The sequence below is a fragment of the Saccopteryx leptura genome, chromosome 2 (assembly GCF_036850995.1).
Source record: "Saccopteryx leptura isolate mSacLep1 chromosome 2, mSacLep1_pri_phased_curated, whole genome shotgun sequence".
NCBI lineage: Eukaryota > Metazoa > Chordata > Mammalia > Chiroptera > Emballonuridae > Saccopteryx > Saccopteryx leptura.
In genome coordinates, this window is record NC_089504.1 from 345395917 (window position 1) to 345422834 (window position 26918).

The 26918-nt window shown below is 54.5% G+C and overlaps 2 protein-coding genes across 2 annotated transcripts; both read left to right on the top strand.

The window, feature by feature from the left end:
• The first annotated feature begins 5316 nt into the window (after positions 1 to 5316).
• On the top strand, positions 5317 to 9337 carry KRT19 (keratin 19). Its single transcript, XM_066364214.1, has 6 exons — positions 5317 to 5842; positions 7744 to 7826; positions 8009 to 8165; positions 8454 to 8615; positions 8724 to 8849; positions 8991 to 9337. The coding sequence occupies exons 1-6, from the start codon at positions 5423 to 5425 to the stop codon at positions 9243 to 9245; spliced, it is 1203 nt and encodes a 400-aa protein (XP_066220311.1). The 5' UTR covers positions 5317 to 5422; the 3' UTR covers positions 9246 to 9337.
• Positions 9338 to 15692: 6355 nt separating this feature from the next.
• On the top strand, positions 15693 to 20496 carry KRT15 (keratin 15). Its single transcript, XM_066364209.1, has 8 exons — positions 15693 to 16268; positions 17187 to 17269; positions 17397 to 17553; positions 17981 to 18142; positions 18227 to 18352; positions 18538 to 18758; positions 19203 to 19228; positions 20155 to 20496. Exons 1-8 carry the CDS (start codon positions 15792 to 15794, stop codon positions 20247 to 20249), a joined length of 1347 nt encoding a protein of 448 aa, XP_066220306.1. The 5' UTR covers positions 15693 to 15791; the 3' UTR covers positions 20250 to 20496.
• The last annotated feature ends 6422 nt before the right edge of the window (positions 20497 to 26918 follow it).

The following is a 26918-nucleotide window of genomic DNA, read 5'->3' on the forward strand; positions in this document are numbered from 1 at the left end:
TTTTCAAAGAGAGAGAGACACACACACAGACAGGAAGGAAGAGGGATGAGAAACATCTAATCGTAGTTGTATCACTTTAGTTGTTCATTGATTGCTTGTTATATGTCTTGACCAGGGGGCTCAAGACTAGCTAGTGACCCCTTGCTCTTGCAAGACACTAGCTAGTCTTGAGCCAGTGACAAGCCAGTGACCTTGGGCCGCCAGCCAACAACCTTGGGATCATGTCGATCGTTAGGCAGATAAAATGTATTATGCTCACTTTGTTAAAGATAACACGAGGAGGCCGTAGCCCAGGTGATATTAATGTGTGTTGGGGTGGGCTAAAGGCAGGCAGAATCCTTGTAGCCTGGGGCTTGGTTTTGGGATTAAGCCTTTCCTACCCTTTTTGATGTGGGGCGGTACAATCCAATCATGCCTCAGAAGTGTCTTTGTATTAGAGACTTCCCTATTTTGTATATTGGATTAAAGGTTTGGAAGCTACACTATAAAATGGGGACGGAGGCGGAGCTTGCCCTCTTGGTTCCTGGGATGATTAGAGGAGAGAGCAGAGCAGAAGGAGGCCACGTGGAGGAGGCCAGGAGAAGCAGCCAAGATAGCGGAGTGCTGAGTGAGATGCCAGTTTGTACAGAGTTTGTATCTGGGATAAGGAAGGAGATGGGGAACTGAGGAGAATAAGGCTGGTGAGCTAGAAACCTTTGATTCTAGGAAACTCGGATAAGTCAGTGGCTTTGTGAGCACTGAATGTGAGTGGGTTTTGGAGCCCAGTGTGTATTTTTTACTTGCCCGCTGGGTGCAAGCTAGGATTAAAGACTATGGCCCACCAGTTTGTGGCTCCGTTGTTTCTTTACAGACTGTCCGAATCCAATGCGAACCTGCATGAGCCAGAAGGCTGCTGTGATAGTGACCCTGGCCGTGGCTTCTGGCTTTACATCAATGATCCCGTGTTCAAGCCTGCGAGCCTGTGCTTAAGCTGGTAACCTCAGGGTTTTTTTTTTTTAATTTAAAAAAAAATTTTTTTTTTTTTTTTTACAGAGACAGAGAGTCAGAGAGAGGGATAGACGGGGACAGACAGACAGGAATGGAGAGGTGAGAAGCATCAATCATTAGTTTTTCGTTGCACGTTGTGACACCTTAGTTGTTCATTGATTGCTTTCTCATATGTGCCTTGACCGTGGGGCTACAGCTGACCGAGTAACCCCTTGCTCAAGCCAGTGACCTTGGGTCCAAGCTACTGAGCTTTGCTCAAACCAGATGCGCCCGCGCTGAAGCTGGCGACCTCAGGGTCTCGAACCTGGGTCCTCTGCATCCCAGTCCGATGCTCTATCCACTGCGCCACCGCCTGGTCAGGCAACCTCAGGATTTTGAACCTGGGATCTCAGTGTCCCAGGGTGACTATCCACTGCACCACTACCAGTTATTAACCTTTTTGAGCCTCACTTTTCTTGTTTGTTAAATGGGGATGATAATACTTAGTTCACAGGATTAGTTGCAATGATGTGTATCGTGTGTTTAACGTAACAGCTGGCACAGTAGGTGTTGGCTATCATCATTACCGTTGTCGCCACTATTGTCATGGGCATCATCACACCATTTCATTCTACATAGGGACTAGGACTCTCATTCCCCGCTTCTTTCCAGTGTTTAAAACTCCCCTACCTTTAATCTTAATCTCTTCCTTCCAGGAACTGCAATCTGCATTTGCTAAGTGTAAGAAGCTTCTACTATAGGTCCAGGTGGAGATGCAGAAACAGACCTTGGCTTCAGGATTTGGAAACGAATCCCAGCTCTGTGTCAGTTAGCCTTGTGGCCTCAGGCAAGTCATGCGACCTCTCTGAGCTTCTTTGGACTGGATTGGCATTTCCTGTAATACGTGGATTATTTTTACCCCAGTATTTCCACATCTGTAGATTAAAAAGAATTTACATTTATTTTATATAAAAATAAATAGTAGAATGGAAGGAGAATTAAGCTATAAAGATGGTCATCATAGCACAGCATATAATAGCAAAACTGGTAACAATCTAAACATCCACAAAAGGAATTGGTTAATTTAGAGGATGAATTATTAATAGCCATTACCTGACAAAAGATTCCATGGTCTAGTATATTTGGGAAATGTTGGTTAAAGAAATCATGTCATAATACTTACAGTGATGATTATCATAAGATACCATTTAGCAAGAACATATAATAAAATAATAACATTGAGTGCTTCCTATTTGCCAGCCACCATGATAAACCCTTTACAAGCACCATTGCATCTAACCCTTAAAACAACTCCACACAATAGGTTGTTATTATTTATTATCATCTCTATTTTACAAATGAGGGACAGGTTTTCAGAGCCTTTGGTACGGTGCATTGTGACTCTCTACAAGGGATTCGGAACAAGCAGCGTTTCTGATCTTCCCTGATGATGGACCCCTTGCACACAGGGATCTTGATGCAGGGGTCTGCAGAATGAACTGGGGGAAGCTGGGCAGGATCCTCTGGATTTCTTTGTGCTCTAACAGTCCCTTCTTGGCATTCCTGAGCCTGTGTGCCCCTCCCCCACAGCCCCGGCCTTGAGAAGGGAGCTTCACTGGTCAGGTTCCACCCTCCCACAGCCAGAGGCAAATTGAAGTTGCCTGGTCATGGGCAGTCTGTTTACTGAATGGGAACAGAAGTTTGACCCTCATTTCCATCTGTGGAGAGAACAGCCTGTTTTCCTGGTTTTCCCCAAAAAGTGTTCAAAAGGCACACAGCTCATAGTGGAAGGTGCCAAGCACTGTTCGAGCCACAACTGGAAGCAGGTGATTCTGCTGGACTACAGCTTACAGACTACAGTTCAGTCTGGGGCTGACTGCTCTCAGTGTTTACACAAGAATTTTTGGGGAAGGGACTCAAAGGACTTGTTTTGGAGCTGGGACTTCCTCAGAAGGGGAGCAGAGCCTTTGTCACACTCAGAAACCCAGGCCAGGGGCTGAGGGTCAAGAGGCTGGAGGCTGGCATCTGCTACTCCTGATTGCAGACGACCTCCAGCAAGTCACTGGCCCTCGGAGCCTGTTTCCTCATCTGTAAACTGAGGATGAGAATACCCTTTCCACTGGGCTGCTGTGAGAGTCCAAAGAGATTTGAAAAATCTTTGTCGAAGTTACTATACTACAGTTAATCATTCTAATGATTATGGCCTTGGGGTAAGGGGCTGGGACTCCAAGCTCCTTTGAAGGTTAGGGAACTCATAATCCCTCCATCTTTGGGGGAGAACTGTTGGTTCTATTTTTTTTTTTTTTCCTAATGCAAACGCCTTTTCCAGACCCTCTCTCTTATCAGGCCAGAAAAACAGACATTCCGGCTGCAGTTTAGTGTACATAGCAACTATCTGGCCCATCTCCCCTTCCCCCACAAGGTGCAGGCCTCCTCCTCAGAGGCCAAATAAAGAGAGTGACTCATGCCAGACCAGCCCTGATGGCTACAGGCTACAACCTTTGTGAAGGCCCAGCCACACCCTGCTTTCATGACTGTTGCCTTTTCCCCATTGGGGACCGACCCACTTGCAGACCTGGTTCACTGTTTAAACAGCCTGAGGCTGGCCCTCTTATTGGCTCAGGGCTGCTCCTGGGGCGAGGGGGGTAGGAATCGTGTGGGGTTTCCTGTTCCTGGATAGTTGGTGGACTTAAGACAGTTTATTGGGGACTGGTTTCAGAATTTGGGGACACGTTTTCATTTAGCCACAGGTGACCCAGATGATAATATGCTGAGAGGAGGGCTGATATTTCATGGGGGAAACTGAGGCCTGGAGATAGGGAGGGGCTGGCCCATCTTCTTAATATCCCATCAAAAGGCTATAGGGCCTCTATCCTGAGACAGGGTGACTGCTCTGACATAAGGACAGCCGGGACCATGGGGATAATTCTGAGGAGAGGTGAGGTCCCTGGGGTCAGTAAATGGGAGGAGGTGTTGGCAGCGTCCTGCGGTGTCTGGCTGGGGGCCTGGCCCTCCACAGCGATCAGAAAGGTGGGTGGAATTGTTGAGCTGGATGAAGAGCAGGGCTGGGCGGTGAGTGGAGAGGAGGGGTTCCTTCCTCTATGATCAAACTCGACTTCGTGGGCATCGTTGCAGAACCCTCCCATCCATCCAGCACCCATGCATGTACTAGGATGAGACTGTTAGATACCAGGATTCAGCCTCTGACACCATCCTTTAAATCAGGGGTCCCCAAACTTTTTACACAGGGGGCCAGTTCACTGACTCTCAGACCGTTGGAGGGCCGGACTATAAAAAAAACTATGAACAAATCCCTATGCACACTGCACATATCTTATTTTAAAGTAAAAAAACAAAACGGGAACAAATACAATATTTAAAATAAAGAACAAGTAAATTTAAATCGACAAACTGACCAGTATTTCAATGGGAACTATGCTCCTCTCACTGACCACCAATGAAAGAGGTGCCCCTTCCGGAAGTGCGGCGGGGGCTGGATAAATGGCCTTAGGGGGCCGCATGCGGCCTGCGGGCCGTAGTTTGGGGACCCCTGCTTTAAATGCTCCTTGAATGAATGTGTGCTTTTGGTGCTGGAGGGTAAGGGCTTGTCCTGCTGGGGGGTGGGGTGGGCAGGTGAGAGACCTGGAGTGAGGGGTCAGGCCCCAAGTGTGAAGGTGTCCTTTAAAGGACAGTCCAGCTGCAGAAATGCTCCCAGCAGCAGCTGTTCACAGGAACCCATTGTCCCCTTGGGGCTTTGTATGGACACAGAGGGTGGGGCAGCTTTGTCTCAGGAGGCCATCAAGGGCGCCGCTCAGAGCCCCCTCATCTGGGGGACTGCAGGGGAGTCAGGTGTAGATGATCCCCAAGGGGTAGGCTCTGGAAGCCTGTAATTCTGAGTGGAGTGTAAGAATCTGGTAAACGTACTTTGGGGGGTTAATTGTGATCACAAATGCTCGTGAGGAAGGAGCTCAGAATAGGATTATACAGGGAGACTCTGAGTAAGTGATCCCTGGGGGAGGACTGAGTGGAGATGTATATACTCTCAGAGGGACCCTAATTCCTGGGGGATGTCAAACTCCGAGCGACCTTAATGAGGGAGGGTCAGAATGAACTGGGAGAGGGTGTCTAAGTATGTATGTGATGGGGGTGAAGATGGGAACAAGTGAGCCTGTGAGTAGGGCTCCGGAGTGGGCTGGGTGGGGCAGCTCCCTCCAGGGCAGGAGCCTCTGGGCTCTGGGCGGGGAGAGTTGGAGGCAGAGCCACCAGTACTGACCAATGGGGAGAGTGCCCGTATTTGCACTCAGGAGCCTGCAAATTCCTCGGGGCTCAGATATCCGCCCCGACCTCTCTCCCTCCCACCGCCCGCCTCGGGCATAAAAAGCTCCAGGTGAGCGCCTTGCCACTCCTCCTTCCGACCACAGTTCCTCCGGCCAGTGTCGCCCAGTTCTCTTTAGATATGACTTCCTACAGCTATCGCCAGTCGTCTGCTTCCTCGTCCTTCGGGGGCCTGAGCGGTGGCGCCATGCGCTTTGGAGCGGGAGGCGCCTACCGCGCGCCTAGCATCCACGGGGGCTCCGGCGGCCGTGGCGTGTCGATGTCCTCCGCCCGCTTCGTGTCCTCGTCCTCTTCTGGGGGCTACGGCGGCGGCTATATGGGCATCCAGGCCGGGTCCGACGGGCTTCTGGTGGGCAACGAGAAGGTGACCATGCAGAACCTCAACGACCGCCTGGCCTCCTACCTGGACAAGGTGCGCGCCCTGGAGGCGGCCAACGGCGACCTAGAGGTGAAGATCCGGGACTGGTACCAGAAGCAGGGGCCTGGGCCCGCCCGCGACTACAGCCACTACTACCAGACCATCGAGGAGCTGCGGGACAAGGTGGGCGGCGGCCGAGACGCGGGAAGTGCACCTGCGGCGCAAACCAGACCTGCGGGCGGGGCGGGACGAGGCGGGCGGCAGGCGGAGGGGTCCCGTCCAGGCGGGGGGGGGGGGGGAGTGAGCCCGTTAGGACGTGGCGGGGGGCGCCGCAGGGTCCAGCAGAGAGGAGGGATGGACGGTGGGGCCGGAAGTGGAGGCCGGCTGGGGGCACCCGGGCGTGGAACGAGTTGAGTCGGTTAACGGGAGGGGCGTGGTGGCGAGTGGGCGGGGCATGTAGCGGGGGTGAGGTTGGAGGGCTGGGAGACCTAGGAAGAGGGGTCCCGAGGAGTGGGAGGACGTGGGAGACGATTGTGGGCAGTCCTGAAGTCTACCACCTCGTGGTCGCAGCAGGGAAATGAAAAGTTGGCCTGGGGGAAATCTGGTCCTCTTCGGGCCAGCCCTACCTCCTGCTTCCTTTCCCCAGTGTGGGGCCCTCTGCATTCCTTTTCTCTGACTGGACAGGTCTGGTTTCCATCACACTCAGGCCCCTCCTCTGAGGCCCAGGGGACCACCAGGGGCGTGAGAGAAGCCCCGGGAAGAACAAGAGAGGCCAGCAGTGGCCCTGGCAGGTTAAGGAGGGACATAAGCTGTGGCCCCTGGACATGGTAAAGGAGGGACAGACGCAGAGGCCCTGGGATTCTTTGCTTGTGGAGACTGCTGTCCGAGGACGGGGTGCAGCCGCACTTGTATGTGTCCTGGGCTGGAGTCTGGGGTCTGAGCCACAGGCTCTTCGGAGTGACCTGGGAGCCTGCACGGTGGGGCTTAGTCTCCAACCACAGAGAAGAGCTTAGACCTCTGTCCTGCTGGAGACAGATAGGAAGCCAGTGAGACATTTAGTAGCCCCACATGCTGGTTCTCCCCACAACACTGCCCGGTGTTCACCATGTGCCTGGCCTGGTGCTGGGAACTGGGGGTATATAGGTCACACCTTAGACAAGGAGGGAGGGCTTTCACGCTTTGCAAATCGTGACCTATGATAGGAAATGCATTTTAAGATGTGTCCTCACATTCTGCCTCATACACACATACAGTGAAGATAAAAGTTCCTTGAAAACATCCTTACCCTACTGTATACTATCCCTTCTGATGTTATTTATATTCTGTTCTGTTTCACTTAAAAACTGCAAATTACCACCCAATACAATGCCTAGTGTGTCATGACCTGAATTGAGCGATCCTTTCTGATATATTCTGTTCTGTTTCACTTAAAAACTATGCAAATCACCACCCAGTACAACGATAAATGCGTCATGACCTGAAAGCAAGTAGCTTAATCAACGGTGTGACCATGTATGTCCCTCAGGTCAGAAAGACCTGATTGTGGGGGTAAACTTGGACAAGGAATTCTCAACTTCACTTCCCACCTCCGTGAAATAGGTGACTTGACATGAAAAATGAAGTGTAAGGTGCCCAGCACCTAATAGATGCCCAACAGACTTCCCTTTACTGAGGCAGAATGCCTGGAGTAGGGGGGGGGTACAGACAAGGAGTACCCCTCCCCATACTCTCTGTCTTCCCTGCCTCCGGTTGGTTTGCATATCGCTGGAGGCTGCTCCCCCTTGATACCATTTTGAGTTGCCTTGGGCAGGGGCTTAGGGATTTTCTTCCCAGGCTTACCTGCCTGCCCTTCCCTATTCATCACCTAGCCCCTGGCTCAGCCTTCTGGGCAGTGGTGAGAAATCACTGCTTCAGCTTGTGGAGAGGGACTGATTCCAAGGCCCCCAGAGAGCAGGCCTGTGGGCTGTCGAGGGGTGGCTGGGGCTTGTCTCCAGGGAGCAAAGACATTCATTTGCTCCCCTCTCTCTGAAGGGTAAGTGGTGGGCAGTGTCTGTGTGCTGATCTGCCAGTTTTCTGCTTTCTAGATTCTTGGTGCCACCATCGAGAACTCCAAGATTGTCCTGCAGATTGATAATGCCCGTCTGGCTGCGGATGACTTCCGAACCAAGTGAGCCTCTCTACCCTGGTGGGCTGCAGGAGCGGGGGGTGGAATCCCAGGCCCTTTTGGGGTTCAGTGCCTCAGGGGGATTGGTCCAAAGCACCCCCCTCCCCAGTGAACTCTGGACCCTGGGGAGGTCTTCAGAGCTACAGAGGAAATGCTGGTCTCACTGCAACTCTTTCCTCTAAAAGGTTCGAGACAGAGCAGGCCCTGCGCCTGAGCGTGGAGGCCGACATCAACGGCCTGCGCAAGGTGCTGGACGAGCTGACCCTGGCTAGATCTGACCTGGAGATGCAGATCGAAGGCTTGAAGGAAGAGCTGGCCTATCTGAAGAAGAACCACGAGGAGGTGGGTTTCCGGCTGGGCCACCCCAGCTTCCCAGGGCCGAGGACACTTGCGTCCTGTATCCTCTGACCATGGGCATACTTGCTGCAACCTTAGCATGGCCCTAGGAGTGGAGCATGGCTTCCAGGGTTCTAGCAGGGGATGGCGGCAACCCAGTCCACCCCCTAGTGCTAGCTTCTAGGGCTGCACCTGAAAATCAGCCCCCTTGGGCCTTAGGGGTTGGGGAGTGACCTGGCCCAGCCCCAGCAGTCTCTGGGCCCTGACATGCCCATCTCTGCTCTGTCTTTCCAGGAAATCAGTGCTCTGAGGGTCCAGGTGGGTGGCCAGGTCAGTGTGGAGGTGGATTCCGCTCCCGGCATTGACCTAGCCAAGATCCTGAGTGACATGAGAAGCCAGTATGAGGTCATGGCTGAGAAGAACCGGAAGGATGCTGAAGCCTGGTTCACCAGCCAGGTATGCAGGGTGCCCTTTGGGGAAGTGGCAAGGAGGGAGAGAGTGCTTGATGGTCCGAGGTGTAGGTCTGCCTCAGAGCTCATCTTCCCGCCTCCTCTCTCACTACAGTCGGAAGAGCTGAACCGGGAGGTCGCTGGCCACACGGAGCAACTGCAGATTAGCAAGACGGAGGTCACTGACCTGCGCCGCACCCTCCAGAGTCTGGAGATCGAGCTGCAGTCTCAGCTCAGCATGGTATGTGCCCTCCTCCCTGTGGGATGCACACACATGTCCTTGCAGACTTGGGCAGTCTGGGCAGTGGCTGTGCCCATGCTCTCCCTGGAAACCAGGCTCTGCTGAATCGCCTGTTGCCTCCTTTTCCCTCCCTGCCTTCAGAAAGCTGCCCTGGAAGGCACGCTGGCGGAAACAGAGGCTCGCTTTGGAGCCCAGCTGGCACAGATCCAGGCGTTGATCAGCAGCATCGAAGCCCAGCTGAGCGACGTGCGCGCTGACACTGAGCGGCAGAACCTGGAGTACCAGCAGCTCATGGACATCAAGACGCGACTGGAGCAGGAGATCGCCACCTACCGCAGCCTGCTCGAGGGCCAGGATGCCTACTACAGCAACCTGTCCACCGGCAAGACTGCCTGAGCCCAGTCTCCTGGGCTTCCTGTCTCCAGCAGAGGGATGGATGCTTTTGGGTAGGGGCACGGGAGGGGAGGGACCCTTACCCTGGGCTCTTCCTTTGACCTGTCAATAAAAGATTATGGCCCAAGGGAGGGAGGACCTCGGGTTTATTATTTCATGGAAATGGGCCAGGCCTTGGCTCTGTTTCAGTTTTATTTGGGCTAGAGTCCACCTTGTCCCAGGAGAGGGAAGAGGGAGGGTACTCACAAACTCTTGACTGTTAATGATAATTCCTGTTTGCAGAAGTCTTCATTAACCTGTTTCTTAAAACAAGCTTATGAAATAAGCATTGCTGCCATTTTACAGAGGGGTAAACCAAGGCTTTGAGTGGTGAGGTGGTTTGTTGTATGTGTAACTGTTCTCATTCATGGCAGAGGTGGGATTTGACGCTGGTTTTTGCTTCCAGATTAGTTTCCTTTCAACTATACTCCAAAGGTTGATTTTTGTGTTTATGAAATTAATGCTTACTGAGCACCTACTATGTGCCCTTTAATAAAAAAAAAAAGAACAACCCTAAAAGGTAGTAAGTATGAGCTGCATCTTATACAGGAGAGCAGGAGATGGGCTCAGAGGTTAGGCAACTTTTCCAAGGCCGCACGGCAAATACGTGGTAGAGTCAAGACCAGAATCCAGCTACAGTGCCAGTCCACCATATCTCCTAAGATCGACATTACTTGTCCCAAGTCCTCAGTACATGTCAGTCTTGTTCCCTGTGGAGGCCTAGGGTAGGGATCCCCTGGGGCAGTTCCTGCTGACACATTTGTCCAACGTGACAGGAGAAACAGGCTTCGGGGCGAGAGCCCGAGGAGTGGGGGTGGGCATCCCACTCAGCAGGTCTGGAGAGTGCCTGCTGGCGTGTGTCGGAGTGCAGGCACTAACACATTCATCCATTCCTGGGCAGTCCTACAAAAGCCCCTTACGCCCACCATCCCATACCTGGGCCCAGAGCCTGGAAGGGGACCCAGATGTGACCCAGACCTCCCACACAGACCCCCCAACCTGTCTTGCCAGGGGCCGGGCCAGAATGCAGTCCCAGCTTCCTGGTACAACTCTGCCCTCAGGTGGGGTTGGTCCTGCCCCTGTGGTTTACAGCCTAGTTGCCAAGCACTGAGGCCAATTAAAGGTAAATAAGTCCCACTTCACCATGGCTGAGAGGATTAGGCTGGGTGGATCTGTTCAGGTCCCATGGATCTGGGACAGCAGGCCTGCCCTGTGAGAAAGTGGCAAGTGAGGAACACGCCCCCAGGAGGTGTGCAGGAGAATGGAATGCTCACTGGGGCCTCACACTATGCTGAGGAGGCCTGTGACCTTGTCATTCCCCAATGTAAAGCCAGTATCCAGGGCCACTATCGTAGCCGCCTGGCCCATGCAGTTTCGCACTGGATTCAGACAGATGGTAATGAAACAAACGGAGCCAAGAACTGGTGGGCCATTATCTTTAATTCTAGCTTGCACTCGGCGGGCAAGTAAAAACACACACTGGGCTCCAAAACCCACTCATTCAGTGCTCACAAAGCTACCGACTTATCCGAATTTCTTAGAATCAAAGGTTTCTACCTCACCAGTCTTATTCACCTCTGTTCCCCATCTCCTTCTCCCTGCACAAACTCTGCACAAACTGGCTTCTCCCTCAGCACTCCACCATCTTGGCTGCTTCTCCTGGCCTCCTCCACGTGGCCTCTAGCTCTGCTCTCCTCTCTGCTCTCTCCTCTAATGCTAATCTCAGGAACCGAGAGAAAGCAAGCTCCTGGTCTGCCCCACTTCATAGTGCAGAAATCAAAACCTTCAATCCAATATACAAAATAGGGAAGTCTCTGATACAAAGTCCACCCCACATCAAAAAGGGTGGGAAAGGCTTAGTCCTAAAACCAAGCCCCAGGCTACAAGGATCCTGCTTGCCCACAGCCCACCCCCAACACACATTAATATCACCTGGGTGACGGGCTTCCACGTGGGCAGTGCCATCTTTAACAAAGTGAGCATAATATATTTTATCTGCCCAACACCCATGTTCATCTTGAAGGAAGTGTTCCTTCTGCTGTTTTCCTGTGGGTCTTGCAGTGATTAGCTTGCTCCAAATCACAGGGCTGGTGATTCCAGAGCCCAGGGCATCCCTCCCAGCTGCTGCAGCCCCCAGGCCAGGAGCCCCTTTGACCACCTCCCTAGCTGTTTTCCTGCTCTGGCCTCCAGCACCCAAAGCCCCTGTCTCCCACTTAACTTCTCAGGAGGCCTTGGAACTGCAGGCCGGAGACCTGGCTGCAGCCCCAGGCTGGGACTGCCCGAGATATTTGTACCCTGTTCATGAAAGCCTCTGTTGTCACAGCCGAAACCCTGCCCCTTGCCCTAGAGGCCCCTGGAATGTGGCTGTGGGACGGGGTCTGGGGCTTCCAGGTGGGGTGGTGACTGGGTCACAGGTCTGAGTGTTGAGAATGAAGCCATCCTTTGTGTGTGTGTGAGTGGGGGAGAGAGGGCAAGGGTGGGGACACTTTTCTGTCTCAGTCTGGGAGCTGAAACTAGGGATTACTGTTGACAGAAGCAGCTGGGATAGAGAAGAGAGAAAGGGCCCTGGCCGGTTGACTCAGTGGTAGAGCGTTGGCTTCGTGTGTGGATGTCCCTGGTTTGATTCCTGGTCAGGGCACACAGGAGAAACGCCTCTCTGCTTCTCCACCCCTTCCTCTTTTACTCCTCTCTCTCTGTCTTTCTCTCTCCCCTTCCTGCAGTCATGGCTCAATTGGAGTGAGTTGGCTCCAGATGCTGAGGATGGCTCCGCGCCCGCCTCAGATGCTAAGAAGAGCTAGGTTGCCGAGCAATGGAGCAATGCCCCAGATGGGCAGAGCGTCACCCCCTAGTGGGCATGCCGGGTGGATCCCGGTCAGGGCACATGTGGGAGTCTATCTCTCTGCCTCCCCTCCTCTCACTGAATTAAAAAAGAAAAAAAATAGAGAAGGGATTGGAGGGAGGGCAAGGTCTTTCCATCTCTGCTGGCCATACGGTCACTTCAGTTTTGCAAAGCACTTCCTGTCAACCGTCAACCCTATCACTCCATCACTGTGAGTCAGACTGGGCAGGAATTATATCTATTTTCTGGATTGGTAGACTGAGGTACAGAGAGGTGGCATGATTATTCAAAACCTAATAAATGAGAAAGGAAGAATTTGAAAGGAAGTCTCCAGGCTCCAGGTAATGTTCTCTGCCCCTAGCATCTCCCTTATGTGTGAGGGTGGGGGGGTGGGGGTGGGGGGGATAGTGCCCATCAAATGCTCACTGTGGCCCTGTAGCTGTTGTCTGTGTTAAGGCCTAACTTAAAAAAAAAATGTGGTAAGAATAAATAACATACATTTTACCATCTTAACCATTTTTAAGTGTACAGTTCAGTGGTACTAAGTACATACACATTGCTGTGTAACCATCACCAACATCCATCCTCATAACTCTTATAAAATTGAGACTCTGTACCTATTAAACAATAACTCCCTATTGTCATCCCCCACCCCGCAACCAGGGTTTCACTTTCTGTCTTCATGATTTTGACAATGTTATTTACTTATTTTTTGAGAGGGAGAGGGGGAGGGAGAGCGACAGAGAGAAGCATCAACTCCTTCCACTTAGTTGTGCACCCATTGATTGCTTCTTGTACGTGCCCTGACCAGGGCTTGAACCGGTGACCTTGGGGTCCAGCCAGCACCTTCAGGATCATCAAGCCAATGCCCTTGAGATCAAGCTGGTGCCCCTGGTGCACCTGGAAGAGCTCTATCCACTGCACCATTGGCCAGGGCTGATTTTGACTATGCTAAGTACCTCCTATAAGTAAAAGAATAGCCCAATTTTAAGTCAGGAACCTGACTGAGGTTTAATCACACCAGAGGTGGAGTCCAGCTGAGCTCTGTCCTTCAGGCGGCATTGCCCCCTCCCAAGCAGGAAAGGCCAGTTCTAGGGACAGCCTGTCGGCAGTGGACAAAGTTCTGAAACTGGAACAGCATCCTGGACAGGCTGCAGCCTGGGCCAGGCCAGCCGGGGCCTGATCTCCACCCTGGCCAGCCAAACCCACCTGGTGCTAATTCGCAGACCCCCAAGGCCCCACCCGGACCTGGAACTCAAAGGAGCTATTGAGACTGGAATAGGGATTTGCAACTGGGGCAGCTGCTGCCCTGCCCGGGCCTGAGAGTGGAGGGAAAGCTGCCCCAAGGGGCTGCTGCAGGGGAATCAGGGTGCAGAAGAGGGGCTGGCTAAGGTCCAGCCCTCCCTCGCCCGGGGGTGATAGTGCGTAATTGTTCCATGTTAATTGTTGGGGCCGTAATGTCTGCAGAGGCTTTAATGAGCTATTGCTAATCTGACTTTGATTATTTTTCTTTTGGAGTAAGACAATATTCTTCCATCCATGAGACAATACCGCACTGTCTGGGCCCAGCACTCGAAGCCCCGCCTCATTGTGATGCTGAGTGAGGGGAGCCCAAGCCCACCCACCCACCTAGGCCTGTGGTGCCCCTCCCACCACCCTAACTCAGGTGCAGGAATCTGGGGTCAATGAGAGGGGCCCTCTGTTCCTGCCTCTGGTTGAGTAGGGGTCAGAGGCCCATTTGAGGCCTGGCGCTGCCCCTTACTGGCTGTGCCACCTTGTCCAAATCGCTTCCCCTCTCTGAGTCCCAATTTCATTCCTTCTGAAACAGAATCAGGGATCATCTTCTGTGAACTAGGATTAGAGGAGGTGTTGGATGCAAAACGACTTTGTGAACTGTGAAGCGTGCAGTGGAAGTAAGGGGTTACTGTTATTAGAGCAATAATAACGATGATCTGCGTTGCCCATTAGCCACTGGCTGTGGAAGAACGTGGGGCAGTGATGCTGCTCACAGGGCACAAGCTGATGCCCAGGGACAAAAGTCCCTTCTGCTGAGTGTCTTCAGGAGTCCTAGGTGATGGATATTTACCCCACTACCTGGACCCTCAGAAGATGGGGAGCCAGGAGGAGGCCTGACGGGGGCCATTTGGGCCTCAGGGCTTCCTGGGAAGTAGGAACTGAAAGTGCCCATTTGCCACAAGGGAACTGAGACTTGAAGGTTCAAGGCAGTAGCTGAGAGAGGCAGGATTTGAACCCTGGTCCGAGGGGCGCGAGAGCCCTGTACACTGCACTGTGGTGCAGCTTGGGCCATGAACCTTCCTCCTGACTTCTCTCTTCAGTCTTTTCTATTCTTTACTTTTTGGGGGGGGGTATAAACATTTTATTTTATTTATAATTTATTGGGTTTACATGGTTTGCCAAACCACACAGGTTTCCAGTGTACAACTCAATATAACACCACCTTCAGTTCAGTCTTGCTGACTTCCCCAAACCCTGTTCTTCCTAAGCCTGGATCCACACTTCCCAGTGGCACTGCCCCCAGGAGTCAGGTATCCCTGAGCTGGTGGCCTCAGCGTCCTGCTCTGTGAAGTGGTGCCTCTGCCTCAGGATCTCAGTCTGCCTGCCCGGCCTCCCTGTCTCCTCCCTCCCACGGCTCAGGCACGTAGAGCCCTCTGGGTCAGGTCCCCCTCCACCCCCCCAGCCTTGCAGCGTTAATCTGGCCCTGCTGTGCAGCGACATGCCTCTCCCTGGGGAAGGCAGGGGCTTCCTGAAACTCGTCCCAGTCTTATCTGCAGAGGTTTGCCCCAGCGTGTCCCAGGAGTAAGCAAAGTTCCAGTGATATGTGCGGTTGGCAGGTGGTGGGATTATCAATCAGCCCCTTGTCAGCCTGGAGCCTGCTGGCTTTTGTGAGAGTGCCAGTGCCACGGGGCTGGCGCTGGGGGGGGGGGGGGGGAGGAGGAGCGTCCATTTGAGCCATCAGGGTAGCGACAGATGCTGTTTCTTCTGGTCACTTTAGCTGGAACTTAACTCAAGACCCCGGCCCCTGTCCCCAGCCTGTCCCCATGGGCGCTGCATCCCTCCACGTGCCTCTGCCCACCGATCCCCAGAGGCCATGGCTTCCCCTGAGCCCTGTAGGCACACACGCGGGGTCTGTGAGTGGGCCAACACAGAGCGGGGATGGGCCCTGCGAGCAGGTAGCTGGCCCCTATGGGTGAGGGTCCCGGGCTGCCAGCAGCAGAGAAGCCCGGCTGAGGGCTGAGCCTTCGAGCTTCTCTAACTGCTGTGGCGTGGTGCCGCTTAGCTCCCTGCTCCCTACTCGCTCAGCGTGGAGTGTAGGAATGAACCTGAAATCCAAGTGTTAAAACCATGGCCTGGGGCAAACACCATTCATTCTGAATCATCTTTTGTTGCATTAAAAAAAAAAAGAAAGAAAGAAAGAAAGAAAAAAACTCCACACCAGCCACATTGAGGTGTGCAGGCAGCTGTGTTTGGAATGCAGAAGGAGTTGGCTCCTCTTTGGGGGAGGAGACGTGAACCCACAACACCCTCCAAGGGGTATATAAGGAGCCCCAGGCCAGGGGGGTGACAGGCACAGCACTCTGGTTTCAGAGCAGCCTGTACCTCCCACCGGCATCTCCTGTGCTGGCCGAGATCGCACCAGCTGCCGCCTGGCCATGAGCACCACGTTTCTGCAGACTTCCTCCACCTTTGGGGGTGGCTCTGCCCGGGGGGGTTCCCACTGGGTTGGGGGAGGCGGCTTTGGTGGAGGGAGTCTCTATGGGGGTGGTGGAAACCGAAGCATCTCAGCTTCTTCTGCAAGGTTTGTCTCTTCGGGGTCAGGAGGGGGCTATGGGGGCGGCACAAGCTTCGGCTTCGGTGGAGGGGCTGGTAGTGGTTTCGGTGGAGGCTGCAGAGGTGGCTTTGGTGACTTCGGTGGCGGCGATGGGGGCCTCCTTTCTGGCAATGAGAAGATCACCATGCAGAACCTCAACGATCGCCTGGCCTCCTACCTGGACAAGGTGCGTGCCCTGGAGGAGGCCAACGCCGACCTGGAGGTGAAGATCCGGGACTGGTACCAGAAGCAGAGCCCGGCCAGCCCGGAGCGCGACTACAGCCGCTACTTCAAGACCATGGAGGAGCTCCGGGACAAGGTGAGCCCTCAAGGGTCAGAGAGAGGGGGCAGGTGGCTGGTGCCCTGCCCACATCTCTAACATCAGTGCTCCTGCTGCCTTGAGGAAACCCTTTCCTGCCCCGGCAGTGACAGCCCACGAGCAACCTGGGCAAACCTGCAGCCTGGGGAGTGCTTTCCCGGTGTGCACGCCGGCGCCCATCTGCTCAACGTGGCAGTGCTGGGCGGATCCTGGGGACCTGGTCAGGACCAGTGGGGGCCACAGCGGGGGAATGACAGAGAGCCACCACTCTCCCTGACCGCACGCCCTACAGGGCTCTGCACAAGCATCCCTTGCTTCTTTTCCAAGAATGAGTGTAGCTTTGGAAGTCCCGAGTAGCAGGGCTTCCCGCCACGCCCTCTGAGGACGGCTTTGGTGCTAAAAGCGCTGTTGGGACTTAGAAGACCTGGAACTCGCGACGGGTTGTGCTACCCACTCACTCACCCTGTCACTTACCTGGACCCGTTCCCTCAGCTGTGAGACGTCTTCCTCAGCTGCCCTCCAGGTTCCTCCTACTGGCTGGAATGTTCTTATGGTTCTTGGCTGTGTCAAGGTGTGCAGGGGGCCAGTGACTCCGAGCTGTCCAAAGGGAGGCTGGTGGAGTATCCCTGAGAGGGCTGTTGTCATAGCACCCCCACACTCTACCCACTCCACTCCTGGCCCAGGAGTTCCTACAGGTGATGCCAGGCAATCCTGGCTCCTTGGTCCTTGCCCCGGAGGCAGGGGCAGAGCAAGTAGTGGGCACCTGAGATAACGTTGGACTCTGCCCCAGGGACCCTCTAGGCTTTTGTGGGAGGTAGCAGAGGAGAGGTTGTCAGTGAGAGGGGCTGACTTGGAGCACAGGGCAGGGTGAGCAGCAGGGAAGAACGAGGGATCCTCTTGGCACTCTGCCCTCTGCAGATCCTGGCGGCCACCATCGACAACTCCCGGGTCATCCTGGAGATTGACAACGCCAGGCTGGCTGCGGACGACTTCAGGCTCAAGTGTGTTCCTGACCCCTTCTCCCTTTCTGCATCCCCCCCTCCCTTGTCTGGCCCTCTCTCCTCCTCCCAACTCAAGTAGCCGAGACCCACCCCCTTTCCTTACTTTGGGTTCCTTCTCTCTCCGCAGGTATGAGAACGAGCTGGCCCTGCGCCAGAGCGTGGAGGCCGACATCAACGGCCTGCGCCGGGTGCTGGACGAGCTGACCCTGGCCAAGGCCGACCTGGAGATGCAGATCGAGAGCCTGAACGAGGAGCTGGCCTACCTGAAGAAGAACCACGAGGAGGTGAGATGAGGGGTCCGCTGCGCCTCCGCGTAGTTGCCTGAAGGGCTTAGTGGTTCAGAAATGCAGCCCACACGCCACAACAGGGGTCCCCGTGGAGAGGAAGGACACTGTTTTCTGGTGTCCCAGGCCCCTTTCCCTCTCTCATCCATAGCCAGGGGGAACTGCTCTTCTGATCTGCTCTAGGAGCTGCTGCCAGGGCCCTACTGTCTGCGGTCCTCCCTGGTAGCAGCTAGAGAGGGGGAGAGACCCCGAGAGCTCGGATGGGGCGGGACATGCGATCGAACCTTTTCCTGAGCGGTGGGAAACAGAGGCTGGGTGGGTACAGGGGGAGAGCCAGGTCACGTAGTGAGTTAGGGATGATCAGGATCGGCAGGTGGGACCTGATCATCCCTCTCCCTCTCCCCTGCCCTCTGTCACCACGCTGCAGGAGATGAGGGAGTTCAGCAGCCAGCTGGCCGGCCAGGTCAACGTGGAGATGGACGCAGCCCCGGGCGTGGACCTGACCCGCGTGCTGGCGGAGATGAGGGAGCAGTACGAGGCCATTGCTGAGAAGAACCGCCGAGATGCGGAGGCCTGGTTCTTCAGCAAGGTGAGCCTGACCTCCCGGCCGGCCCCAGCTCCCCAGGTCTCCCAGGAAGTCCACGGGGCTCACTTCTCTGTGTGTGACCTACAGACGGAGGAGCTGAACAAGGAGGTGGCCTCCAGCACAGAGATGATCCAGACCAGCAAGACAGAGGTCACAGACCTGAGGCGCACCTTGCAGGGGCTGGAGATTGAGCTGCAGTCCCAGCTCAGCATGGTATGACCACCCCACCCACCCCACCCCACCCCACCCTCACCTATCCCACCTTCCACGGCTGGTTAAGCCAATCATTCCCAAGCCCCCACCGAGGGGGTTCCCTGCGTCCATTCCACGCCTCTCCCTGTGCCCCCGGTGCTTCCTTCTAGCCTGACGTGCTGTCTGTCGATCTGTTGCCCCACCAGAAAGCCGGGCTGGAGAGCTCGCTGGCGGAGACGGAGTGCCGCTACGCCACGCAGCTGCAGCAGATCCAGGGGCTCGTCAGCGGCCTGGAGACCCAGCTGGGCGAGCTCCGCTGCGAGATGGAGGGTCAGAACCAGGAGTACAAGCTCCTGCTGGACATCAAGACGCGGCTGGAGCAGGAGATCGCCACCTACCGCGACCTGCTGGAGGGCCAGGATGCCAGGCAGGGGCCGGGCCCAGAGGGAGGAATGAGGACGGGGCCAGGTGTGGTCAGGGCGGAGGAGAGTCCCTGGGGGTTGGTCGTGCCGCAGCGGAGGAGAGCTGGGTGAGGAGGAGGAAGGGCTCCGGATTCTGCGCTCTGGTCTCTGGATGCTAGCTTGAGCAGGTCCTATCACCTCTCTTGGACCTGTGTGTGTTCTGTAAATGACAGCCATTGGGCTAGTGCTGGTTCCATTCCATGCAGGGAACAGGTGGTGTTAGTGTAGGTCAGAGTCTGTCTGCAGGGGGTGGCTTGTCTGGACACCCTCTCAGCCTCTAGAGAAGTCAGCTGTGGGGGTGGTGGAGGTAGGGGGGCTGGGAGGCCTGCTGAGCTGGCTCCCGGAGCCCTCCTTAAGGAGACCTGAGCTTCTGCCTTTGCTTACATCTGTCCCCCCCCCCCCCATTTCAGGATGGCTGGCGTTGGCACCAGAGAAGGTAAGAAGGCTTAGCTCTTCCTGAATGGGGAGGGGAGTGGTTGAAACCACCATTCCCCTTGGAATGGGGAAGAAGGAGAAATATGTCAATCATCCCAGTGGAGCAGGGACATGCCCATTCCATTCGATATCTCTTCCTCAGTGGAAGCTTCTATTATATGATATGAGAAGTGGGGTTGAAGATTTAGTGAGAACCTTCCAGGCTGTCCAGGGCGTAGCTCCCCCAGGCCCCACCTTCATGCACTTAACACTAAGATGCCAGGCTTGCTCCCTGGTCACGTGCAGTTAAAAACCCTGACGTTCTTGCTCACTGCGGGGCATACTTGACGTAGCCACCTCCCATCTCTACGATGAGTAATTCAGCACCAGCCCTTTTTTGTTTGTTTGTTTTTATCTTTCTGAAGCTGGAAACGGGGAGAGACAGTCAGACAGACTCCCGCATGTGCCCGACCGGGATCCACCCGGCATGCCCACCAGGGGGCGACACTCTGCCCACCAGGGGGCGATGCTCTGCCCCTCCGGGGCATCGCTCTGCCGCGACCAGAGCCACTCTAGTGCCTGGGGCAGAGGCCAAGGAGCCATCCCCAGCGCCCGGGCCATCCTTGCTCCAATGGAGCCTCACTGCAGGAGGGGAAGAGAGAGACAGAGAGGAAGGAGAGGGGGAGGGGTGGAGAAGCAGATGGGCGCTTCTCCTGTGTGCCCTGGCCGGGAATCGAACCCGGGACCCCTGCACGCCAGGCCGACGCTCTACCACTGAGCCAGCCGGCCAGGGCAGCACCAGCCCTTTTGGCAGCTGTTGAAGGATAGGCCCATGGCCACTGTCAGGGGTGCTGTCCAGCTCTCCCGGAGCTCAGCCAAGGTCCTGACCCCCGTGGGAGTGGAGGGCAGGGAGGGTGCCGCACTCTAAAGCTTGCTCCTTCTTTCCAGCCTCCCTGGGAGGTGGCAGTGGCAGCAAACTCCGCATCAACGTCGAGGAGTCAGTGGATGGGAAGGTGGTTTCTTCCCGAAAGGGAGAAATCTAAGTGCCCAGCGCAGAAGAGATGTCCCTCGCCACGCCCGTCTTCCCCAGGCTGAGCGGAGGACTGGCCAGAGGGGCTGGAAAAGCAAACTCGTTTCTGCCAGAGTCCGGCTCAAGAGCGTTCCTGTTACATTGTTCGCGGCTTTGCTTGCTCCCCTCCCTCCGCCCTTCAGCTCTCCCCACCTTTGTGTAACAAGTTCTCTCGTTTTGTGTCTGTCCATGCAATAAAAAATCACTTTTCTTTTGTCAAATATCTTTCCTCTTCTTCTTATTTTTTTTTCTTTTTGAGAGAAAGTGAGAAAGAGAGAGAGAGAGAGAGAAAGAGAAAGAGAGAGAGAGAGAGAGAGAGAGAGAGAGAGAGAAGAGAGAGATATGAGAAGCGGCAACTCCTAGTTGCAGTACTTTAGTTGTTCATTGATTGCTTCTCATCCGTGCCTGACCAGGAGATTCCAGCCAAGCCAGTGACTCCTTGCTCAAGCCGGTGACCTTAGTCTTCAAGACAGCAAGCCAGTGACCCCACACTCAAGTTGGCGAGCATGCACTCAAGCCGACTGAACCCGTCCTCAAGCCTGTGACCTGGGCGTTTCAAACCTGGGTCCTCAGTGTCCCAGGTCAATGCTCTATCCATTATGCCACTGCCTGGTCAGGCTCAAATATCTCTTTTTCTTGTTGGGGTCTCTGAGGAGGCCCAGGGCCCACATGTTGACATCTCTCCCCACTTTGGCCTCTTCCCTGCATGGTCATAATTCATTCGTTAGGGTCCCCAGAGTGCCTGGGACAAACCCGTGCTGCTCAGGTGACTTGCTGTTCTGACTTACCCCATTTGGTCCTCATGGAAGCGGGAGGTGGGGGTGGGTGAGGAGGTGGTTACTCAAAGCAGTTTTGTCAACTTAGCACAGAACTTGACATACTGACTAATTATTTACCCAATGACTGGCTGCATGGATGGCACTGGTTCACCACTGTATGGTTGGCACTGTGCTAGGCACACCCACCCATGGGTCTCATTCAATACTCACAACTGTGGGTGGTCGGGATTGATTACTCTCATCTTAAAGATGAGAAAACTTAGAACTTTACCGGCCGTGGTGCAGTGGATAGAGTGTTGATCCAGAATGCTGAGGTCCCTGATTCAAAACCCTGAGGCCGCTGGCTAGAGCGGGGGCTCATCGGCTTGAGTGCAGGCTTTCCAGCTTGAGTGTGTGGTTGCTGTCTTGAGCATGGGACCATAGACATAATCCCAAAGGTCACTGGCTTGAAGCCCAAGGTCACTGGCTTGAGCAAGGGGTCACTGGCTGGGCTAGAGCCCCTCAACACCCTACCCCCCAATCCGCCTCGCCATTTTGCATGTACAAAAAGCAATCAACGAACAACGAAAGTGAAGCAATTACGAGTTAATGCTTCTCTGTCTCTCCTTTTTCTCTCTCTCCCTTCCTGTCTTACTCTATCTCTAAAAAAATAAAAATAAAAACAAAAAGACAATAATAATAATAAAAAAAGATGAGGAAACTTAGAGATGAAGGTGGAGAGGTGCAGGACTCTCCCAGTGGCCTCATGGGTGACTAGTAAGGGGCCGGGCTGGGACTGAGCCTTGCATTTGTATGACTCCCAGACCAGGGCTTCTTCTGGGGCCTCAGGCCCCAGCCCTTCACAGCTCATTGCCAGGATCTTCCTCCTCGCTTCTGGCCCTCGCCACATGTGTTATTTGAACCTCCCTTCTTCCCAGCCTGGCACATGTCACCTCCAGTGTGGCAGAGCCAGTTCCCATCTCTGCCCTCCTACAAAGCTGGCCCTCATTTCCCCTGAAGCCACCATCTCCTCTGCAGAAAGCACTTAAAGTGCCCAGGAAGAAAGACACCAGCTCCAGGAAGCCCTCCCTGATTTCTCTAAGCTTAAATCCAAAGCAACACCAGCCTCTATTGACCTCCTCTGTCCAAATCCCACTCCTGACCTCAGTCTCCACTCTCAGGCCTATCAGAGCAATGCCATCCATGCACACCTGATTTGGTGCCTCTGATCTGGGGCTGGTTCCTCTGGTATTCTCAGCCCTGGAAAGAGGGCAGGGAATGAGGAAGTGGAGAACTCTGGGTGGCTGGGCTGGGTGAGTGGGGAGAGGGAGAACTGGTTTCCTAGTCCTGCTGGAAAGAGCAGGTTGGGGTGCCTCTGTTATCCTGAGAATCTGATCACTTGGGGGGAGAGCCAAGCCCTCTGAGGGGCCCCTTGGGTCTTGCTGTGCGAAACTCCTTGCCCAGCAGCCCTGGTTGGAGAGAAGCTGACGCCTGTGCATCTGTGGAGATTTAATCTAGAATGCGTCTCCTGAGTACACACTTTGAGACCAGGTTTCCCTGGGGCTGGAGGCAGGAAACGAAATTTATGGAGTGTCTGCACCGTGCCAGGCTCTGGGCAGGGCATTCAAGAGATGGCATCTCATTTACTCTCCCAACAGCTCTGCCTTCAGAGTCAGATTTCAGAAGAGGAAATGGAGGCCCAGGGAAGTTAAGACACTTGAATAAAGTCATGAACTGGGGAATAGCGAAACTGAATCCAAGACCCGTCTCTCTGATTCCAGACCCTTGCTCTCCCTTGACGTCAGGAGGGTGACAGAAGATGTTCTCATCTGAAACCCACTCCTTAACCTTTGTGGGCAGCCATTCAAGTGTCATACAGCCATATGGTCAGAAGGATTGTCCTTGCATCTAAGTTTGGTCTCTCATGCTGTGGATTAAGCTTATGCTGAAGCCCAAAGCACCAGGTGCATGTTTCCAACATCCTGGGAGCAGCCAGGCTCCTTCCTGAGACTCTTGGACCCAATGGCCTGGCTCTTGCTCCTGCCTCACCCCCTCAGGGCCCCTGTTGAGAAAATCCTCAGCCTTCTAAGCAGTCAGCAAAGCAGTTCCCAGCCTTTAATTTGCAGGAATAACAGCCCCTGAAAAGGCACAGAGAGGCAAGGCAGGGCTTGGCCCTCATTCCGCAGGCCTTGTCTCAGGGCTGGACCCTGAGCCAGGGGAGAGGGGAGCAGTTTCTCTCTCCCTGGAGGACCCGTTCCTGCTCTCCTGGGATGCCAGAAGAAGCTGTGAGAGAGGTCCTTGAACTTGTCAAGTCCTGTCCCTTACCTGACCCTAGAGTGAGATGCCCACACCCAGGGCTAGCTCATGCCAGGCTGAGCCCTTAAATAGTCTGTGGCAGAGATGTCCCGCCTTCTGCCTGCCCCTGGGCTGGGGTTGGCCTTGGATTCCAGCCAATCTGAGAAGCAGGCATTGAGCCTCCCTTTTCCCCACAGAGAGGACAGTTTAGGGACTCGGGATTAGGGCCCTGGGAGTGTCCTTGGCTCAGGCTGGGCTTCCTAGAGCAAGCAGGGGACGTGCCCGCTACTCTCTCCCTGAGGACTTTGGCTGGTCCTTGTTCCTCTCTGGGTCTCAGTTTCCCCGACACGATGATCTCAAGGTCTCTGTGAGTCGATCTCGGAGCTCAGTGGGGAGTCCGTGCAGCGAGATCTGAGACAGCAGGGCCGGGTCTGCCCAGAGCATGGCTGTGTTCTCAGCGCGGCGCTGCACAAACGCCACACTAATGTGCACACTCGCTTCTCCTTTGCTTTCCTGCCTTGGATGTGACGCTAGATGTTCACTAGCATTTTCGGTGTGCTCCCACCTGGTGCTTGCCTGTCCCTCCGTGGGCAGCTGGTGGCACCTGGGAAATGAGATGACAGCTTTTTCCATGAGGTCTGAAGCTGGGGTGACCCCACTGGATGCCACTCCAGTTTGCCACTCCTCACTGAGAGCTGGCAGCCAGCGCGCCCGTGGGACGGCTTCTCAGGCCTCCGTGGAGAGCTTCCCTGTGCCAGGAGCAGTGTGCGGAGGTTTATTAGACAGAGACCTTGTTCTCAGGGGACAGAAGACTGAGTGGGGGAATAAAATAGGAATGCCACCGACTGTCACTTATCTGGTTGTTGTGAGTGCCATGCTGGCTGCAGGGACCAGAGAGGGAGGCAAAGCAATGTGTTGGCACAGGATGGAGGCCGAGGAGAATTTTTGGCCTGGTCACCTAACAACTCTGAGCTTGGCATCGCCTCATCTGTAAAAGGGTGGTGAGAGCAGCCTTCCACCGGCCCGGCCAGCGCCCCCATGTCAGGTGCTTCTCAAATACAAACTCATCTAATGCCTGTTTTTCAGCTGCAGCCCCTCAGGCACTGAAGGCTGAGTAACATTTCCAAGGTCACACAGCTAGTCGATGGCGGATGTAAGGTTAAAACTCAAGCCCACTTAATTTAAAGCTTTTGCTGACCTTGCTGGGTTTCTGGGAAGCTCTGGTGGCATAAAAAGAATTTTAGAAAGGCGGGTACTACAGAGAAGTAAGGGTTTGGAGCACTGAGGCTAGTCTGCAGAAGGCTCCTGGGCATTGCTGTGTCAAGCAGGCATTTCTGGGGCAGGGCGTTGCCCAGAGGGCCTGGTCTGGTGCCTGGGAAGGGTCTGCCTTTCAGGAGAGGCCCCTCCCTTGTGGGAGCGCCTCAGGCTCTTTGGGAGGTGGGTCAGCCATCCTGGGCTCCAGGCCTCCTGTGGTCCAGGGAGGGAAGATCCGAGATCCAAGCAAGGAACCCTGGATTTGGAGCTTGGGGACAGTGTGTAAGACTCTGATCTGCAGATGAACAATCTGGTGACCATGGGCAAACTTTGAGAACCAGAGACTCAGAAAGGAAATTATGGAGGAAACTTAAGAAGTCTTTCCAGTGTAAGGCCTATAATGAGTTGAGTTGTACATACAGGCATTTCTTCTTGTGCCCCACTGCCCTGGGCCTTGGCATTCTGGGCCTCAGTTTCTCCACATGTGAAATGAGGGGACTGGATGGGAAAGTTCTACGACAATTTGTCTCTGACATTCTGCACTGTGAGTCTTCTCATTAGCTCTGAGCTTTGGAACTCACGCCAGAGACGGACATCAGACAGGCTGACCCATTAGGCCATTGGCTGCACAGTCTTTGTCACTGTGAGAAGCAGGACCATCTATCAGCCAGACCCCGGCTGATGGGGGCCTGGGAGTGGAGAAGTCCACAGAAGACACCCCTGTTTGGATAGGATGGCATTAACACTGGCCCGAAAGGGATTTACCAGCTAGAGGCTAAGGGTACAGACCCTAGAGCCAGAGCTTTAAATCTTGGCTCTGACACAATCAAGTTCGGGCAATGTATTTAACTTCTCTGGGCCTCAGTTTCCCTCATCTGAAAAAAAGGGTATGATTAAAGTAGTCATGTTGTGTTGAAGACCAAATGAAGTCATGCAGATAGAGTGTTCAAGAAATGTTAGTGTTAATTTATTATCTTTTAACACATATAGAACGGAACACGCAGCGATCATGCATGGAGTTCACAGCAAGTCTCTAAGACATCAGGTGGGGTAGAGCCAGACAGAGGCCAAGTTTAAATCTTGACTTCATGGTGACCTTGGTCTAGTGGCTTGTTCTCCTAGGACCTCATCTATAAAATGGGGCCGGTAAACACTTCTCTGGTTGCTGTATGGACTCAAAGACTATGTGCTGAGCGCAGCCTCATTTGTAGGGATGCTCACGAATACCTCATTCCTTCTTCCTCCCTGAAACTTACTGGGGAGGGGACTGAATTTGGTGTGATTTCACCAGACAGCTCAAGACCCACGAGCAGTACCTCAGCCCAGTCCTGCCCAATTAGAACCAGAACCAGGAGAGGGGAAACTGGGTCGCCAGGGTGGGACTCTGCCCAACTTCCCCCAGGAAAGCCTGTCATGTGTCCCCAAATGCTGTGGGCCCTGGGGTTCACCATGGGTCAGAGGACAGCATTCCTGTGTCAAAGCAGCACAAGTCCCTCCGGGGTGGGGAGAGGAGGGGCCGTGCCTTGACCCCGTGAAGGGAGGCATGTCATGACCACTCCGTGTTTGAACTGTGGGGCTTTGCAGGATCTGTGGCATTGTTCCTCTGAGGGGCGTTGGCCAGAACCTGCTCGGCAGCCCCGGGAAGATCGTCACTCCAGGCCTGGCAGGTTCCATTAATCACCTTTTTGTCAGTTTTGATCCTTTACTGAGAGAGCGAGAGCTCCTGCTTTGGGCTGAATCAAACCTTTTCAGAGGGAGAGCTGAGCCATCAGGTTGGGGCAGCAGGGCGGGGGCAGCTCAGGGGCAGCCCAAATCCCTGGGCTCTCAGAGGTCTTGGAGTGCCCATGGCGCTCCCTGCCTCTCTCCCTGGTGCTGATAACCTGTTGGGTAAAACACAGGCTGGATTCTCTCCCTGCAGAAAACAAAGGGCAAGAGAGCCCTGACTCAGATCCCTCCTTTCTGGTCTTGCTTGCTGAATCAGCCAGGGGTTTCCAGGATAACCTCCAGCCTGTGCCACCCTATGCCATCTTCCGGCCCGGTCCCAGGATAACCTCCAGCCTGTGCCACCCTACGCCATCTTCCGGCCCGGTCCCATCCAGACCCTTCCTCTGGCTGGTATGGGCCGGAAGACTGCTCCCAAGCAGTCATTCACAACAACGCTGGCCCCAAGTCCAGGGTCCTCCATTCTCAGACCTGGAACCTTCTCCTTCTATCCTAGGTTCTGAGTGGTCACCTCAAGGTCCTTTTCTTCCAGCCTGAGCGGTGAGGAAACCTCTGACTGGGTTACTAAGCAGTGACCGAGTTGCATCCACTTTTCAGGAGAGACCCTGGCCCCA

Bases quoted from the DNA above. Each gene is read 5' to 3' on its own strand.
- KRT15 (XM_066364209.1), top strand. From the start codon at position 15,792: ATGAGCACCACGTTTCTGCAGACTTCCTCCACCTTTGGGGGTGGCTCT. The intron at 16,269-17,186 runs GTGAGCCCTCAA...TGCCCTCTGCAG, and splicing joins TGGAGGAGCTCCGGGACAAG to ATCCTGGCGGCCACCATCGA. The intron at 18,143-18,226 runs GTGAGCCTGACC...TGTGACCTACAG, and splicing joins AGGCCTGGTTCTTCAGCAAG to ACGGAGGAGCTGAACAAGGA.
- KRT19 (XM_066364214.1), top strand. From the start codon at position 5,423: ATGACTTCCTACAGCTATCGCCAGTCGTCTGCTTCCTCGTCCTTCGGG. The intron at 5,843-7,743 runs GTGGGCGGCGGC...TCTGCTTTCTAG, and splicing joins TCGAGGAGCTGCGGGACAAG to ATTCTTGGTGCCACCATCGA. The intron at 7,827-8,008 runs GTGAGCCTCTCT...TTCCTCTAAAAG, and splicing joins GCGGATGACTTCCGAACCAA to GTTCGAGACAGAGCAGGCCC.